Consider the following 14,968-nt stretch of genomic DNA (forward strand, 5'->3'; position numbering starts at 1 on the left):
AGTTGGCCCACCACTTCTTTGCCCATCTGTCTTTCTATGATACAACCTCAGACTGCATGCTCGTGAACTACTTTGTCAAAAATTTTCCACCAACGTGAGACAGATCTACAACGGTAGTGTGATAATCATAGTCTAGGTGACACATTTCTGTGTGCCTTTGCCCAGCCCAGTTTGGAGATGTCAGACCCAGAAACTGCAGGTAAAAAAGGGTTTTTGCTTTGGATCCCGTTCTCCCAGAAAAGTATCCTGAGAACGAATTAGGATCAGTGGGGACAGTGCAGTGCTGCTTACATCCATGAGTGCAGCATTGATGTAGTTACTTGATTCACCATCCACGGAGATGAGGAAAGGCAGGCACCGGTCCAAGGGCAGCACATCCATGCAGCGGTTCTTGTCATGGTTCCTTGGCAAAAGACCGATGCTGCAATCTTCTGGCCGAACACGCGGTGTCACGATATTGAGAGTCTGTGAAGGGGGGAGGGAAGAAGGGAAAGAAAGACAGAAGCAGGCTGAGTGTCTTTGAATTTACTTCGAAGAAGGATGCCATTTGCACGGTACGCTTATTTTACAGGTACTTAGAGTAGCAGATCTTTGGGATCCCAGAGAATGAAAAAGAAGGAGCACTGAGGAGGTTGTTGCTGCTGTAATACATTACATTGCATTTTGCACATTGTCCTGAGGTGCTCTTCCAAACACCGTAAGCTCCAGCATAAATTGAGGGCACTGGGCACCTTCCAACTATTTCCAGCTCTAAAACCCTACAGCAGTTAGATAACATTTCTGATCTTTCCTAGAGGCTGGAAATAGCTGTCACAGGTACAAGTTGCAGCTTTGACCTGGTCACGGAGTGAAACCTCCTTGTGTTTCTACCATCCCTAGGACGGAAGCACACATCCTTCTCCCTCTTCAAGTGGATCCTGTGCAGAGGTACCCTGAGTATTGACCTGGCTCACCCAGCAGGTCAGGCTGGGTTCAAATCCTCTGGTCAATCCTCAGTCAAACTATTGATTTATCTTAACAATGCATATATAATAACCTAAGAGAAAATGTTGGGGTTTTTTTAAACAGGAAAGTCTATTTGTTTCATATATTATTTAGATTGCTACTTCCTTTTTGGAGTGACACATAGGATGCTTCACTGACATAGTCATACCTTATCTCTGGGGTCTTGCTGTCAGTCTTTTACCATTATCTGTCTTTCCCACGGCTTGACAGGCTGTATTTCTTTAAATCTAATTTTCTTTTACGTTAACCATTGCGGAGGCCTCCTGACCAACCAGTCCAGGTTGGTCAGCAGGGATCAAAAATAGCAAATCAAAGTGAACGCTTCTTAACACTGTCGCTGAAGTCGTGGTAGATCAGTGACTATCTGATATCATTCCACTTGTTATGTGTCCTCTTCCTTAGCAAAGCCCATGCAGTCATACAATGAACTCCTTTGCAGCCATCAGAGGAACACAAAATAATTAGGGGCCAAAAATTCTTACAAAGAGCTTGACTTCTGGCACAGAGAGGTTATGAATGGAGAAAAGAGGAGGGTCAAACAACCCAAAATAAAGGAATGTGTCAAAGTACAAAATTTGACATAATACAGTTGCTCTAAATTATGCAGGTTCTACACAAAAGTCCCTTCGTCTAGAGATGGAAAGCAGGTAGTCTGGCTGGGGAAGCAACATGAAATCTCAGATCTCTGACAGTGCAGATGATTTGGCAGGTGACTTGTTAGTGATTTACTCCTGTCTATTTTACGCCCTTCCCCTCTCTCCCTTGTTTTTGTACTTATTCAGATTACAAAAACTCTCCAGAATGAGTTTTTGCATGTTCAGACAACAGGTAGTACATGAGAAATCCATCCAGCCTTACCTGAGGGCCAGCAGGACCTAAATAATACAATTTGCATGCACAGATCCATAGTTAGATCAACTGGTTCATAAAGATTGTAGCAAAAGATACCACCTTTTGCATTAAATCCAGACAATTAGGGTTGAAGAATGCTCTGAGCCAAAATCCTGTAAAAATAGATTCTACAACTAGACAGAGAACAAACCTCTTATGCAAAGTACTGTGGAGCATTTCCTTCCCATAGGAGTTGCCAGCCCCTGGCAGCTCAAAAGAACAAGCACACAGGTGACAAATCTCATCTCATACCATGACAAAGTAAGCCCACCAAGCAGTGACCTTTTTTTTTTTTTCTAACAGCATAACAGCATTTGATGAATTTAGGCTTTGTTTCCTTCATGCCAAGCATCCAGAACCACAAACAGTTTTACAGATCTGATATCACTTGATAAAACCAGATCTTTTTTTAATTGAACTGTCATCAGTTGGGATCCACATTCTTTATCTCACTATACCAACCCTGATGATTGCCTGTAAGGTTTCAGATAAAAACCACACATTCTCCCTTTGCATAGAAAGGGAGGAAAAGAGGCATCTGACTCAAACTGGGGCTCCCAAAAGACATTCTTTTGCTGCAAAAGATAATTTGCTGGGAAAGGGGATGGGCATTTCCTACAATCAAAGGAATCTCCACCTTTTTACTGCTGACCGAGAAGAACGGCCTCTTAACAAATAGCAGAGGTCTCTCTCTCTCTTTCCCGTCAAACTCACCTTCCCTCAAATTTCCCACAAGATGATGTTTTTTCCACACATCAGTGTTGGCTGAAAATCCTAAAGGGATTTACAGATACATGGGGAATAAGACTGGAAAACTTAGTTCAGTGTTCCGCAGGGCAAGTTCTCTACTGTGCGAGAGGTACAACTGCACGGGGCTCACGGCTCCTGTGTCCCAAGGCCATTTATTAGGGTGGGATAAGCAATGGTGATAGCAAAAGGTGGAGGGGTCCCCATTTCGTTGCTTGCCCCAGGCAAACTGCGCTATGCCAGCACTTGTGAGCTTTACTGTATGTCATTTCAGTTCTCATCAGCAGGTACTTGGCAAAACATCTATAGTGAACTGAGGGATTCAGTTCACTGAAAATTAGGAATAGCGAAAGTAATGCTCACTGAGCTCACTTTCTCCTTTGTATGGAAGGACGTTAACAAGTTGATTGTCAAGACTCGGAAGCAGCATATGAGCCACGAGAACAGATAATAAGGGACCTTGAGGTATAAATGTTTCTGCATAAATTACAGAAGAAGATGAACAACAGACTATTTGTTGAAATGAGCAGTACAACATTACGCGTGAAAATCAGTACCCTTGCCCTACGGAAGTGACGGGGCAATTTTTTCCTTGCCGAAGGTTGAAAAGCCCATGCTCAAAACCAAATCTCTGCTCAATCCAGTAGTCAAACAACAAAAATCAGCTGAAATCAGACCTTGGCTCAGTGTGCCCCTTCTCTGCTCTGTTGGAAATTGTAAGATAACACACAGAAATTGATTAAACACCTTCAATACACCAACTGCAATGACTGAGACATATGAAATTACCTGAAACTCATCTTTTATCTGGCTGGAATTGGTCTGTGGATCTAGTCTGCTGATGTTGTAATATATGGATCTGAACTCACAAACTGGAATGGCCGTGTTGCCACAGAGACATGCCTCCAGAATGGCATCATGGACAAATACGTACTGCTCCTGCACAGGGGAGGGGATAAGATATTAAAATCAGATTTTTCAATACAGATCATGAAATATCACGCTTTTTTTTTTTTCTTAAATCATGGCCAATATGCATATTTGGCTCTGTTTCATGTGGAGACGAATTACACAGTGTGCTATGTGACAGCTTTGTGAGCGTAATTCACCCACCAATTGAATGTGAGGTCTTGTATTCATTTCAGATTTACAAGTAAAACGGGAAGTCACCACTCTCAGGAACGCTGGGACAAAATGGGGGTGGGCTGAGGAGGAACTGAGGGTGGAAAGCTTTTCTGTTCACAATCACGAGGCAACGGTCGGGAATGGATTGTGCTTTGGACCTACGATAACACCAGAAAAACAACTGTACTACCAGGTCTGCTCCGTCTGTCTCTTCAAAAGCCCTGGACTCTTGGCATTCTGGGTGAAGTTCTTTCCCTGAACTAAATGTGAAAAGTTCAACAAAGTTAAAAGCCCTTCTCTGTTCCAGGCTATTGTCCTGTCCCTCAGGAGGGGAGGACATTGAAGTTCATACATAAAACTTGTGCAGCAGAATAACAGTTCCATAGAAGTTTGTGCAGCTGCTAGACGCTACGTGATGGAGCAGCTTGCTTAATCAGCACCCAAAGCTTGACTCAAGGATGTTTCATTTGTTTAGCTTGCAATTGATATAAACTAGGTATTATTGGAGTCTGCAGTATACCCAGGAATGAGTCATGAGAGGATTTAGGAGCTAGCTTTTTTCTACTATGAGAATAAAATTAATCAGCAATGCTAAGACCTAAACTTCAAGGCTTGCCTTCCTGTCTTGGAGGCCCTGAGTAGCTGCCAGTGAATGTGATTCCGTGCACATCTGGACGTGTTTAGCCACCAAAAGTTCTGTATAATCACATCACAGAGCACGCAACCGTTGACTTAATGAATTGCTGGGCTCCTGTTGAGTGGAGAAGCTCGCAGAAAAGCAGTAGATTGTAAGAGGAGACGTGCTGGCACCTACCTCTGTCTGCACCAGATTGACCCTTTGGGATCGCAGCTCTCGCACGCAGTTAAATATATCCACCACGCCTTCGTTCTCTGCCATGTCAAGCATGATGTCGATGGCAATAAAGCACCCTGTTCTCCCAGCCCCAGCACTAAAAAAAGAAAAAACAATGGTCTGCATGGTCAAGGGACCGTGGAGGGGCAGGGCTTTATGGAGGAGAAAATAACTGTATCACAGACACAGCTGTCTTCTCTTGGAAGCCGCTCCCCTCTCCCTAACAGGCTGATTTTTGTGTGTAGATAAATTAGCGTAGGATTTAAAAGAATGAGGTAAAATAATATTTCTTGAAAGGGAAATGAACCCAGGTAGGAGGAAAAAAAGCTTTGTGTTCTCGAACATCAACACAAAAATTACTCTACGAAAATAATCATTACGATTTTACAGGTCAGTTCCCTCGCACAGCTCTCATCACACAGGATGTGGGAGAGCGGCTTCCAGGTTGCAAATAGACACAATTCCAGAAATTTTCTCCCATGGGACACGTTTACTCAAGTGGGCATGATGAAAGGGGTTCAGTCCTCCACCTCAAACATTTCTTTTCCCTTTTTAATCTGGAGGAGCCTGGGTCCCGAGGAGGGTGATTTCCAGTTGTGGATTGTGAAATTATAGAGAAAGGAGCTCGAGGCTACTCAAAACCTTCAGTTTAGAGCCCCCCACTGCTTGCGAGAATTGGACCGTCTCCTGCAAAACTGTGTTGTCATTGTGTCCCCCTTCCCTCCTGGGAAATCATCCAAGGTGTTTAGGTGTGAAGGACAGGGAGAGGAGAACATCTCTTCACATTACTCCAAAGGAAGAAGGAAAACTCAGCTCAAATCAGGGAAACTTCAGTTGCATTAAAACTCCAGCAGAGCCGAAAGCAAGGAGATATGAATGACCATAAATTAATGGACCAGATTAATCAACTGCTGAATAGAGAGAAGATATTTTTCATTTGCAGAATTTTAATGAATAAGTGGCATTTCCTTTCCCTTTATCTCTCGGCTTTTCAGAATTTTAACAAATAGTTATAACATTTCTATATTTAGAGGATCCTGGCACTTCATACATATCGAACAGTGATATTATCCAGCCAGGCATCGGTAGGGAGAATTTGGTAATTACCACTTAAAGCAAGTCATTAAAATTCAAAAGCAGATAAATAACAGAGAGGAAATGGCATTTATTCATTAAAATGTGAAGGATGAAAAATTTCTCCTTGCTTTCTTGGTGACAATGAATCAGGTTCAGACTCCTTCCAGGGCCAGACCCTTGTCATGGCACCGAGGCAGCAAATTCAGGCCCTGAGCTCGAATGAATTCCCTTCTCCCAGCTCCTCAGGCTTAGCTGATTTTTATTATAAAACCAATTCGCTGCTTGCTAAAAAGCCCAACAAAACAAAACATCCCCCCAACTCAAAACTGTTTTAAAAAGGTAGGATTTAATTGACTTTCCTTTTTAAAGTGGTTGTGGGATGTATTCTCTCTCTCTTCCTGATCACACAGCGTGGCACTTAGAGGTAATTGCCCGTGGATTGACGAGGGGGGGGATTTTGGGATAGCCAGCTCTGCTCCCTAGCCTTGTGCTCCAGCCACCTCTCCTTCGTAGCACATGTGCCCTGAGCTGTGGCCTGAGCACTGCAGAAGTAGCTGCTACAAACCCAAACTCTGTGTTAGTGGCAATGTCTTCCCTTGCATTTGAAGTCATCTGACTCTGATGCCAGTCTGCGCATGTGCGCCTGCTCTCCCACCCCCAGCAGCACGCCTGATCGCACCTCAGACTGTTCATTCTTTATGTCAGGGACACGCTCCTACACATTCATATAGTGCCTTGGACAGCAGGGCTTTAAGCTTAGTTGGAAGAAAACCGTGCAGAAGAGTTTTCCAGTTAACCCAGTAACAGCAACAGGCGGGGAGTTCGCAAGCCCGCGATTCAATAATCTGAAGTTTCACAACTGGAAACCAAGCGGCGAGGTTTCCTCAGGCATTCCCCTTTTATTTAGTAGCTGGAAGGCACTGGGCAGGTTTTCAGTCTGACATTCCCACTCCAGCTCCTGGGCTTTGAGGAGGCCGAGACGCACGACAGCTGGCATCCAGACCCAGGAAGACAGACTAATGTTTCAGGTAAGACTATTGATGCTGGTGCAAAGCTGAACTGCAGTGCATGTGGGTAAAGAAAAGCAAAGTTGCTTTGAAATTCCCTATCAATTCCCTGTCTTTTTGTAGGCATCACCCCTTCTGCCACGTGATGTTTGTCGTAGATAATGACTGGAATGGCTGTCCCAGATATTTACCATTTTCCCAGCTCTGCTGTGAGCATCTAAGAGCGTATAGGCCACCAGAGAGTCTTCCACATTCAAATGGCCCTCTCTGACCTACTTATATCATCTCCAATTCCTGCCAGCTAAGCTCCAGAGCTGCCACTTCAGGAAAGAAAACCAAATTCCACTTTGTTTCCCATGAGGCCCGCAAATTATACTCTTAAACAAACAAAATGTAATTGATTATTGCCAGACGAGAAGAAAAAAGGAAAAAAAGCTGAAAAAGCTGATGGAGGAAAGACTCAAAGAGCTCGCATACCTGCAGTGCACAACAATGGGTCCTGCTTCTGGGGGATTGAGAAACTTCACTTGACGAACGAAGCCCAGGAGGCCTGTGGCATAGCAAGGAACCCCGTGGTCCGGCCAGCTGGTGAAGTGGAACTGTCGAATCTCTCGGATCTCATGGTAGCCTTTCTGAAGAGACAACACAACCTCTATTTTTCTTCCATCAGACTGCAACCAGCATATTCTGATCACTGCTCCTTTCCCTCACGCAGACGGCCAAACAAGCATTTAGCTCTCATCATACATGGGAACCCATCCTATCACTCTGAGAGATTTCAAGCTGAACTCCAAGTACAAATGAAGTGGGTAACACACAACTGAGGACTACAAAGGTGAAGGCCAGTTCCCGATTCAAAACTGCGGTCTTAGAGTTCAGACCCAGCTGATTAGGAACTTTACAGGGTGACTTCAGCCCCAGCATACCGTGACTGCATTTATCCAGCCTCCTTTGGTGTCGTTGCCATAACCCACCAAGACGACACTCTCATATCCTTTTTGAAGCGTTGAAGCAACAGCCTGGGGAATGAACACCTGAAGAGTGGGCATGCCCCAGGCAATGGGAGATTTTCTGCCATCTCCTGCCAAAAAATCTCAGTTTGGTATTACAGCTGGTGGAGAAAAGGGCAGAAACTGGTACCCAGACCCATCACCTGACTTTTCTGGTGAGACCAAGTTATTGGTACATGAAAATTGACACCACTTGTATATGCACTGCAAAGGGTAACGTGGAAGTGTCAGTTAGCTGTGACATTTTACCATACAGGGAATTTAGGTGGAATCCAGCAGCAGGTCCTCTACCCCATCAGATTTTGGCATTAGCATTTCTTAGCAAGTTTTTCAGTGATTTAATGAAATATGGACCTGATGTATTAGAAAACTGGAACAATATTCCCAGTGTGGCTGAAGTTCATTTAGCAGGAATTTTTGAAAAGCTTTAAAACCACTTACTGAGTGTTTGGAGAGTAATTTGGACAGACCTGGAACACTCTGACACTTAGACTTCCAATTTCTAATTACAAGTAACAAAAACCTTCCAAATCCTGCCGATTTGGGGATAATTTTTATACTCTTGCCTTTATTATATTTTTATTTCTGTTGAAAGGGGACCTTACCTGGCATCCAGTCTAACTGATACCTTTTTCCATCTGTAATTTGCCACTGTGAAACACGACAGTTATTATCCCTGGCATACCATCAACTATCTGCTGGCTCTTGGATGCATTTAAACTTCATGCACTGTGGATCCTACTTTTGGTGGCTACATCAAGATGCTCATGTAAAATCATTTGTCCAAAATTGGAATCTCTGTCAAAAATTTAGGTTTCTGAAGTGAAACCTGTCCAAATAGTAACAGCTCACATCTCAAGAGCATTCTGGATATGTTACCCAGAGTTCACATTTTTGAACACAAATTCAGCTGACTGAAGAGTTCCTTACCTTTTGTACAGTAAATGTGCGTATGACATACTCTGCCAATGGTTCTGTCTCAATTAATGTGACTTTAATATCTCCATAGACCTCTGTGTCATCTGGCCAGTATCGAACACACTTTACCTGGGGGGAAAAAAGAAAATATTGAGAAGAACTAGCTCAAGTTGAGTCAGAGCTGACCTACATTTTACTCCACTTTCAAGCTGAAGCCAATGCAAATTGGGCTTTCTTCTGATGTACAGACCTTGTCAGAATTAACTGTATAAATTAGATCAAAATTCCTTTACCATATATAGAAACCACAGGGAGGATTTTTTTCAGTTTCCTCTCTTGTGAATACAAATGAAAAAGATGCATTTAACTCTTCTTCTTTAAGATAGTCTTCATTAAATTTCCATACATGCCTTGACCATATATCAGGTTTACAGAATACCTGGCTGTCACTACCACCATCCCCTTTGAGAAAAATCCGTGCTTTTGCTACCGTAATTCTGAACTCTCTCTGTTTAGCCAAAGAATTTCACTTCATAGGGATTGGGAGATACTTGTTGATACATTAAATTTGTTTGACTCTAAGCTTTCCTTATCAGATGTGGACACAAATTTGACATTTTACCAGCTGTGACAGGCCTCAGCTAAGGCTCAAGAAAGAAATCTCCTGATCACGTAAACGTATCCCAAGCTTAGCCACTTCTAGAAGCCATGTGCAAAACTAATAGTAGAAATTAAAGCCAAGGCTGTGAAGCTCTAGAAGGGATATTTAGGCTAACAAAGACTATCAAGTTATTAAATGCTCTAGCATGAAAGAGTGGAACAGCACCTAAAAGCTGAAGCAATTAGCTACTGCGAAGCAGGTTTCATGTTCCAGTTCCAGTCATAATCGGAAGGGGTTTTATAAATATTAAATATGATTAATGTAGGTTTGTTGTGTTTTTTGTTTGTTGTGTTTTTTCTTTTTTTTTTTTACACAGCGGCATTTATTTCAAACTGAAGTGTCAGTAGAGGGTAAAATAGAATAAATAAAAATAAATGAACAGAACCAGCTGGCATTCAACCATGAGATCTAAAGGAAATCAAATACAAAGCAGCTGAATTACTAATGGCTCTAAGTAAACTATCATTTAAATTTTATTTAGTACCAGAGCAATGGAAGGTGACAAACATCAGGACACAAATTTTTAAAGCTCCAGTTTCCAGCTGAGACCATCTCTAAACCAAAGACCCCTAGGAACGGGAAGATTATGCTCGGGAAAGCCACCCCAGACATGCCTTTTTCTTATTCCCTAAAGTCTAGCCTACGCCTTTTGAGTTAGTCACATTTGCTCCCATCGTTAGCTTTGGCAATTGCCTTGTGCTGACACAGGGACTTCTGGTTCATCTGAGTCCAAGAGAGTGAAGCGGTGGGTGTTGAGGAGGCCAACACTGCTGGGTGGCCCCAGGACCCAGCTGTACCCTATCTCATCCCACCACGGAATAGCTATCTTCTGAAGGGATTGGAAACTCTAGGCTTTGAACTGTTATTTAAAGAGCTCTTTTGATAGTTTGAACACCACTCGCACATTCTCGCCCCTCCGGATTTTTGTGGGAAGAGAAGTATTCAAATTATACAGACAAGGAATAATTATTACAGAAGTACATTTTTCCTTCTGTACTGAAAAAGGAGACAGCTTCTCAGCTACCATAAATTTGTATAACTCTGCTAAAGCCGAGACTTACACCAGGAACACGATCCTTATTAGTCTAGAAGGGAAGCAGCTAAGTATTACAAAATGTAGCATTTTAGAGAAAAACCCAGTGTGGCTTAATTCATTCCCTTACTACAGTAATCAAAAGGCATCTCACTTGCTGAGCTTGCCTGAACAGCAGCACCGTGTTATACCCAGCGCTGGTTTGGCTTTATATGTTGGGAAAGTGGTACCCTTACCCTGCCCACTTCCACCAAGTTGGTGACCATGACAACACTTGCAGAGTTTTCTTGCCAAATCATTCTCCAGAAATCCTTCACTGTCTCTTGCATCGGCCCTGGGGCAGGAGAAAAGACAGAAGGACATCTTAAGAGAGTGTATCGAATGCCAACAACTCTTTTCAGGTCTTCCCCAGCCATTGCCCTGTTCCCACAGGATCCTACTCTCCCTTTCAGAGCATCCCTCTGTGATTCAGGGTTATAGACACAGAACAGCCTTGAGCTCTCTGAGAGATCAGACACCTCATCCTTCCTCGCAGCGGGTATTTAAGGTTCTAGCACTCTGGAAAGAGAGGTGATGCCTGTATTGTATATACTGGAGATAGTTCCAGTAAGTAATCACGTGTAAGTGATGGGACATGGATGCACCCTATAGTAAGTCTGTAATTAAGGCTGCATTGAAATTTGTACCTGATGCAGCACAAAAATTCCTCCATTTCGCACTTTAATATTTATTAATTATGGAGGAGGAAGGACACATGCAGAGATTAGCCCTTTTCTGAAGTTTCCCCAGAGAGAAAAACTTCAGGTTCCAACAGCCAAATAGCCAGTACTCACCAGAGGTTTATTAGACCAGAGTCTCTCTCTGACCTTGTTTCCTTCTGTTCTTCTATGCTGTAGACAAAACCCTCCCATGGACTCCTTTCACCCACTCTGCCCATACTCCATCCTCCATGTTCTCTGTCTTGCTGCATTCCCTACACCCATACGTCCTCAAATGCCAGTTTTACTCTAATATGTTTCTTTAATCTTTCAATAGGGACAAGCCAGCAATGAAATCATAAAGCAAAATTTAAGAATAGAGTCATTTCTGTGAACATCACTTTTGCAGGTAAGGAACGCACAAAACCAAGGACAAATAATGGTAGAGTAAGTGGTCATGGCATAAGGGTTTGGCCAGTGATGCAGGAAAACAGCATGCTGTTGTAAATAACAGGAGTAGGAAGGTTTGTCATCTAACGTGGATAGCCCTCAGCATTGAATTGTGTTGTTTTTTTCTTCTTTCCACCCCCCGCAAAGACACAGGAAACCCACCAACTAACTTACAGAACGTGGTGTTCAAATACGTTTCCTACTACTTCCCACTAACCAAAAGTTCATCAGTCACAGGCTTATTCATACTGCCCTCCCCAAGCAATTTCACTCCAGAAGGCAAACCCAAGCTCCGTAAAGGCCCTTTTAGTTTTAATCTCATACTTCATGCACAACGGACACATTATAGATTGTACTGCTACCTCTAAGTCTGCAGTGTTTTTTATTCCTGTAGCTGAGGTTTTGCGTTTGAGTGTCTTAAAGATCTTGGAACATCCTATATCCTTCCTTTTTGTGCCCCTATACCAAGTTTTCAGACGTTCCCCAAAACAGAATATGTCACCCTATAAATAGCTCTTACAAAAGTTTAAAGCAGCAGTGGTTTTACAAATATTTAGACATACAAGAAAGAACTTGCCTTGAGTTGCAATGTAATGGCGAGGCCGGTGGTAACCCTGGAAGAAAAGAAAACGTGTGACGGTCTGCGAGATCACAGCTCAGACAAAGCACACCGTGTATTTTATACTTTCCAGGTACCCACAACTGCTGCGCTCTTAACAGTGTCCTAACACTGGTTATCGAATGAGTGAAGATAGGCAACTAGGTTGCTCTAGGAGATTTTAAGTGATGGTATCTCGCTCAGGCTGAATAATAGGATCTCTTATGCCAAAGAGAAAACAGGAATGGGCCAGTTTTCACTATTCCCTCGAAGAAACAAGTCCTGTGACTAACCTGTGGGCAACTCTGAAAACGAACAGGCAAAACGCTGCACCTTCTTGTTTGAAAAAGAAGAAAGGTATGCATTTGCCTCTGTATGAAAATGCTGCATATCAGTCTTCTGTAACTTTATCAGATGTATTTTTCATCCCTTAAAGAAACTCTTCTGAACATTGTCATGTTCCTAAGATTTAGGAGACGCACACAAGAAACGCATGTTCATTTGCTCATTCTGTGCGTGCGAGGGAGGCTGCTTTTTGAATGTTATTTTATAACACTAAAAAAAAAGTCAATCTATTTACACGCCTTCTGCACTGCAACTTTGTAAAAAGTCAATCAGTCTCAGATATCTACTAATGCTGTTGTGAGGGGCTGATATTGATTTCCGCATACGTCATTTAGCCCACGTTCCACTTATGTTGGTGGATCTGTCAAACACAGGAAATCTCCATCTGTCCAGATTGGTCAGACAGAATAAACTGGAGACTGAGAACCTTCTCCCTGTCACGACATGATGTTTGTATAATGTTCAGCTGTCATTCATATCAGACCAACAGTCTGTCCCTATGTCAGATGCACCAAATTCATAAGCAGACTTGTCAGCGGGAGTGTTTGTCATAGCGGGAATGTCCAGGAGCCTTACGTCTATGTAATTGGCATTTATGTAGTCAGAGTGAGGGTCCCCATCCAGCAGCTGCAATCTCACTCTTGAATGATCATCTGAAAGAAGGGAAGAAAAAAAAGTGACAGTAACGATAAAGAGGAGTTTCTAAGTGTTTTATTTTATCTGCTGATTCCTGCAAGTGCGTAATTGGATACTTACAATAATAAAAAATGAAAGAATATCACAGGCATTCCTGTTCCTACAAGCCTTTTCTTTTCTGTTTAAGATGTAATGCTTAGATCCTTAGGTTAGTGTTCACTCACGCCCTGCGTTCATTCAACTCGCTACTGTCACCATAATCCTTACAGAGCTTTTAGACAGACCACAAATGTTGCTTGGTTTGGGGGTCTTGGGATGGATCTTTGCAGGTTGTATCTCCATTACAAAAGCTATCTTCATGCTTGGAAGTAACAACCTCCCTGGCTTCATCTGGTCTATGGAAACTGAGGCAAGAGCTAAAACTGTTCAAGATCAGGATAAAAATAAATAGGTCACAAGAGAGGTATGAAAGATTAAGGAGGGTAAAATGACAAATGCAATCCTGCAAATAAGAAATGGGGCAGCCCAGAAACCTGACAGGGAATACCAAAGGAAATCGGAGCAATGCTCCTTTATGCAACCCACAGAACTCACAGCATCAAAACAGCATCAAGGCGGTGTTAAAAAAAAATAAATTAGAAATGTTCATGTTTTTGAGGACGTTCAACGTTACTTTAGATAAGGCAATAAAATAACAGATATCAATCTTTTCATCTCCCAGCATGCTCTACAGTTCAGACGCAGAAAGGAACTATGCCAGCGGGCAGATTATGTCATGATTTTCCACCAAGGGAGTATTTTGATCTTTCTCTGGAACAGGCCTGGCGCTGGGCTCCGTCACAGGAGATACTCCCCGAGCTGGGCTGTTGAGCTGATTTGGTCTGGCAATCCCAGCACTGGTATGCAATTAATTGCAGAACTGCTATCTAAGGGCCAGTTGCTTGGCAAAGGCTACTGGGTTACAGAGGTCACTGCTGGGCATGCTGGGCTCATTTTTAAGGGATTTTTAAAAGAAGTATATATAGAGTCCATTAAGTTTATTTCCTCTCTACCAGCTCTGTAGACCCCAGCTCTCAGTCAGTAAAGCATTAACATTTAGAAGCACTTTGCAAAACACGGGCCTAAGCATGATTTACATTCAATTAAAAAGAATCGTAGCAATGAAACATAAAAATACGAGGTGTGATTCTGCACTAACTCAGTCAAAAAGGGGTTTAGTCATCACTTAATTAAATGTAGAATCAGATAATAATTGTGAAGACAGATGTGCATGCAGTTCTGAAAACCAAGATTTGGATAGATATTAAATATTCATTCAGTTATGTAAAGCAATGATTCTCATACTCTGTTCATTCTTTGGATGAGATTTTCGCACCCAAAAAATACAACCACATTGCATCAAATCCCGTATTTGCATTCAAAAAAGGTTACGCAGGTGAACCCATCAAAAAGCTCTGTTATATTTATACTAATAAATATAACCTTTGTAGACGCAGTGGAAGGAGGTATATTTCTCAGAGTACTGATGTTGTTCCCAACTCTAGACAATTACCTGCGCTCAAGGCAACTGCATTAGGAGTTGCAGTAAATCATGTGGTTAGACAGACAAAAGAATTTATACTTAAAGCAATTCAGAAAGACAGACAACGAGCTGATTAAACCGAACATCTACATGAAATACACAAAACCTCCCGTAACCAATTTCACACTTGCAATTCAAGGCAGCAAACTAAGCTAGTTAGGAATCACACAGAACAAAAGCAAAGAAAAAAAACCCTAGAGCTAATGGTTGGGAGGAGAACATCTACTAACTCCTCTTGTGATGCCACGATATAAAAGTTATGGAAGTCTTTAACTTATTGCAACAATAGAACTAAAAAGTGATGAGACCAAAAAGATCCTAAAGACAGGTGA

At 42.4% G+C, this 14,968-nt stretch overlaps 1 protein-coding gene across 1 annotated transcript in view; it reads right to left on the reverse strand.

Moving 5' to 3' along the window:
- Positions 1-14,968, reverse strand: part of PTPRT (protein tyrosine phosphatase receptor type T) — a 460,489-nt gene that overhangs the window by 9,543 nt on the left and 435,978 nt on the right. The window contains exons 23-30 of the mRNA XM_059827326.1: positions 12,995-13,071; positions 12,053-12,089; positions 10,564-10,661; positions 8,646-8,762; positions 7,183-7,337; positions 4,583-4,718; positions 3,433-3,582; positions 292-465 (exon numbers count right to left, since the gene is read on the reverse strand). Of these exons, the coding sequence (XP_059683309.1) occupies positions 292-465; positions 3,433-3,582; positions 4,583-4,718; positions 7,183-7,337; positions 8,646-8,762; positions 10,564-10,661; positions 12,053-12,089; positions 12,995-13,071 (944 nt within the window). The remainder of the gene's footprint in view (positions 1-291; positions 466-3,432; positions 3,583-4,582; positions 4,719-7,182; positions 7,338-8,645; positions 8,763-10,563; positions 10,662-12,052; positions 12,090-12,994; positions 13,072-14,968) is intronic.

Source organism: Gavia stellata, chromosome 20, assembly GCF_030936135.1.
Source record: "Gavia stellata isolate bGavSte3 chromosome 20, bGavSte3.hap2, whole genome shotgun sequence".
NCBI lineage: Eukaryota > Metazoa > Chordata > Aves > Gaviiformes > Gaviidae > Gavia > Gavia stellata.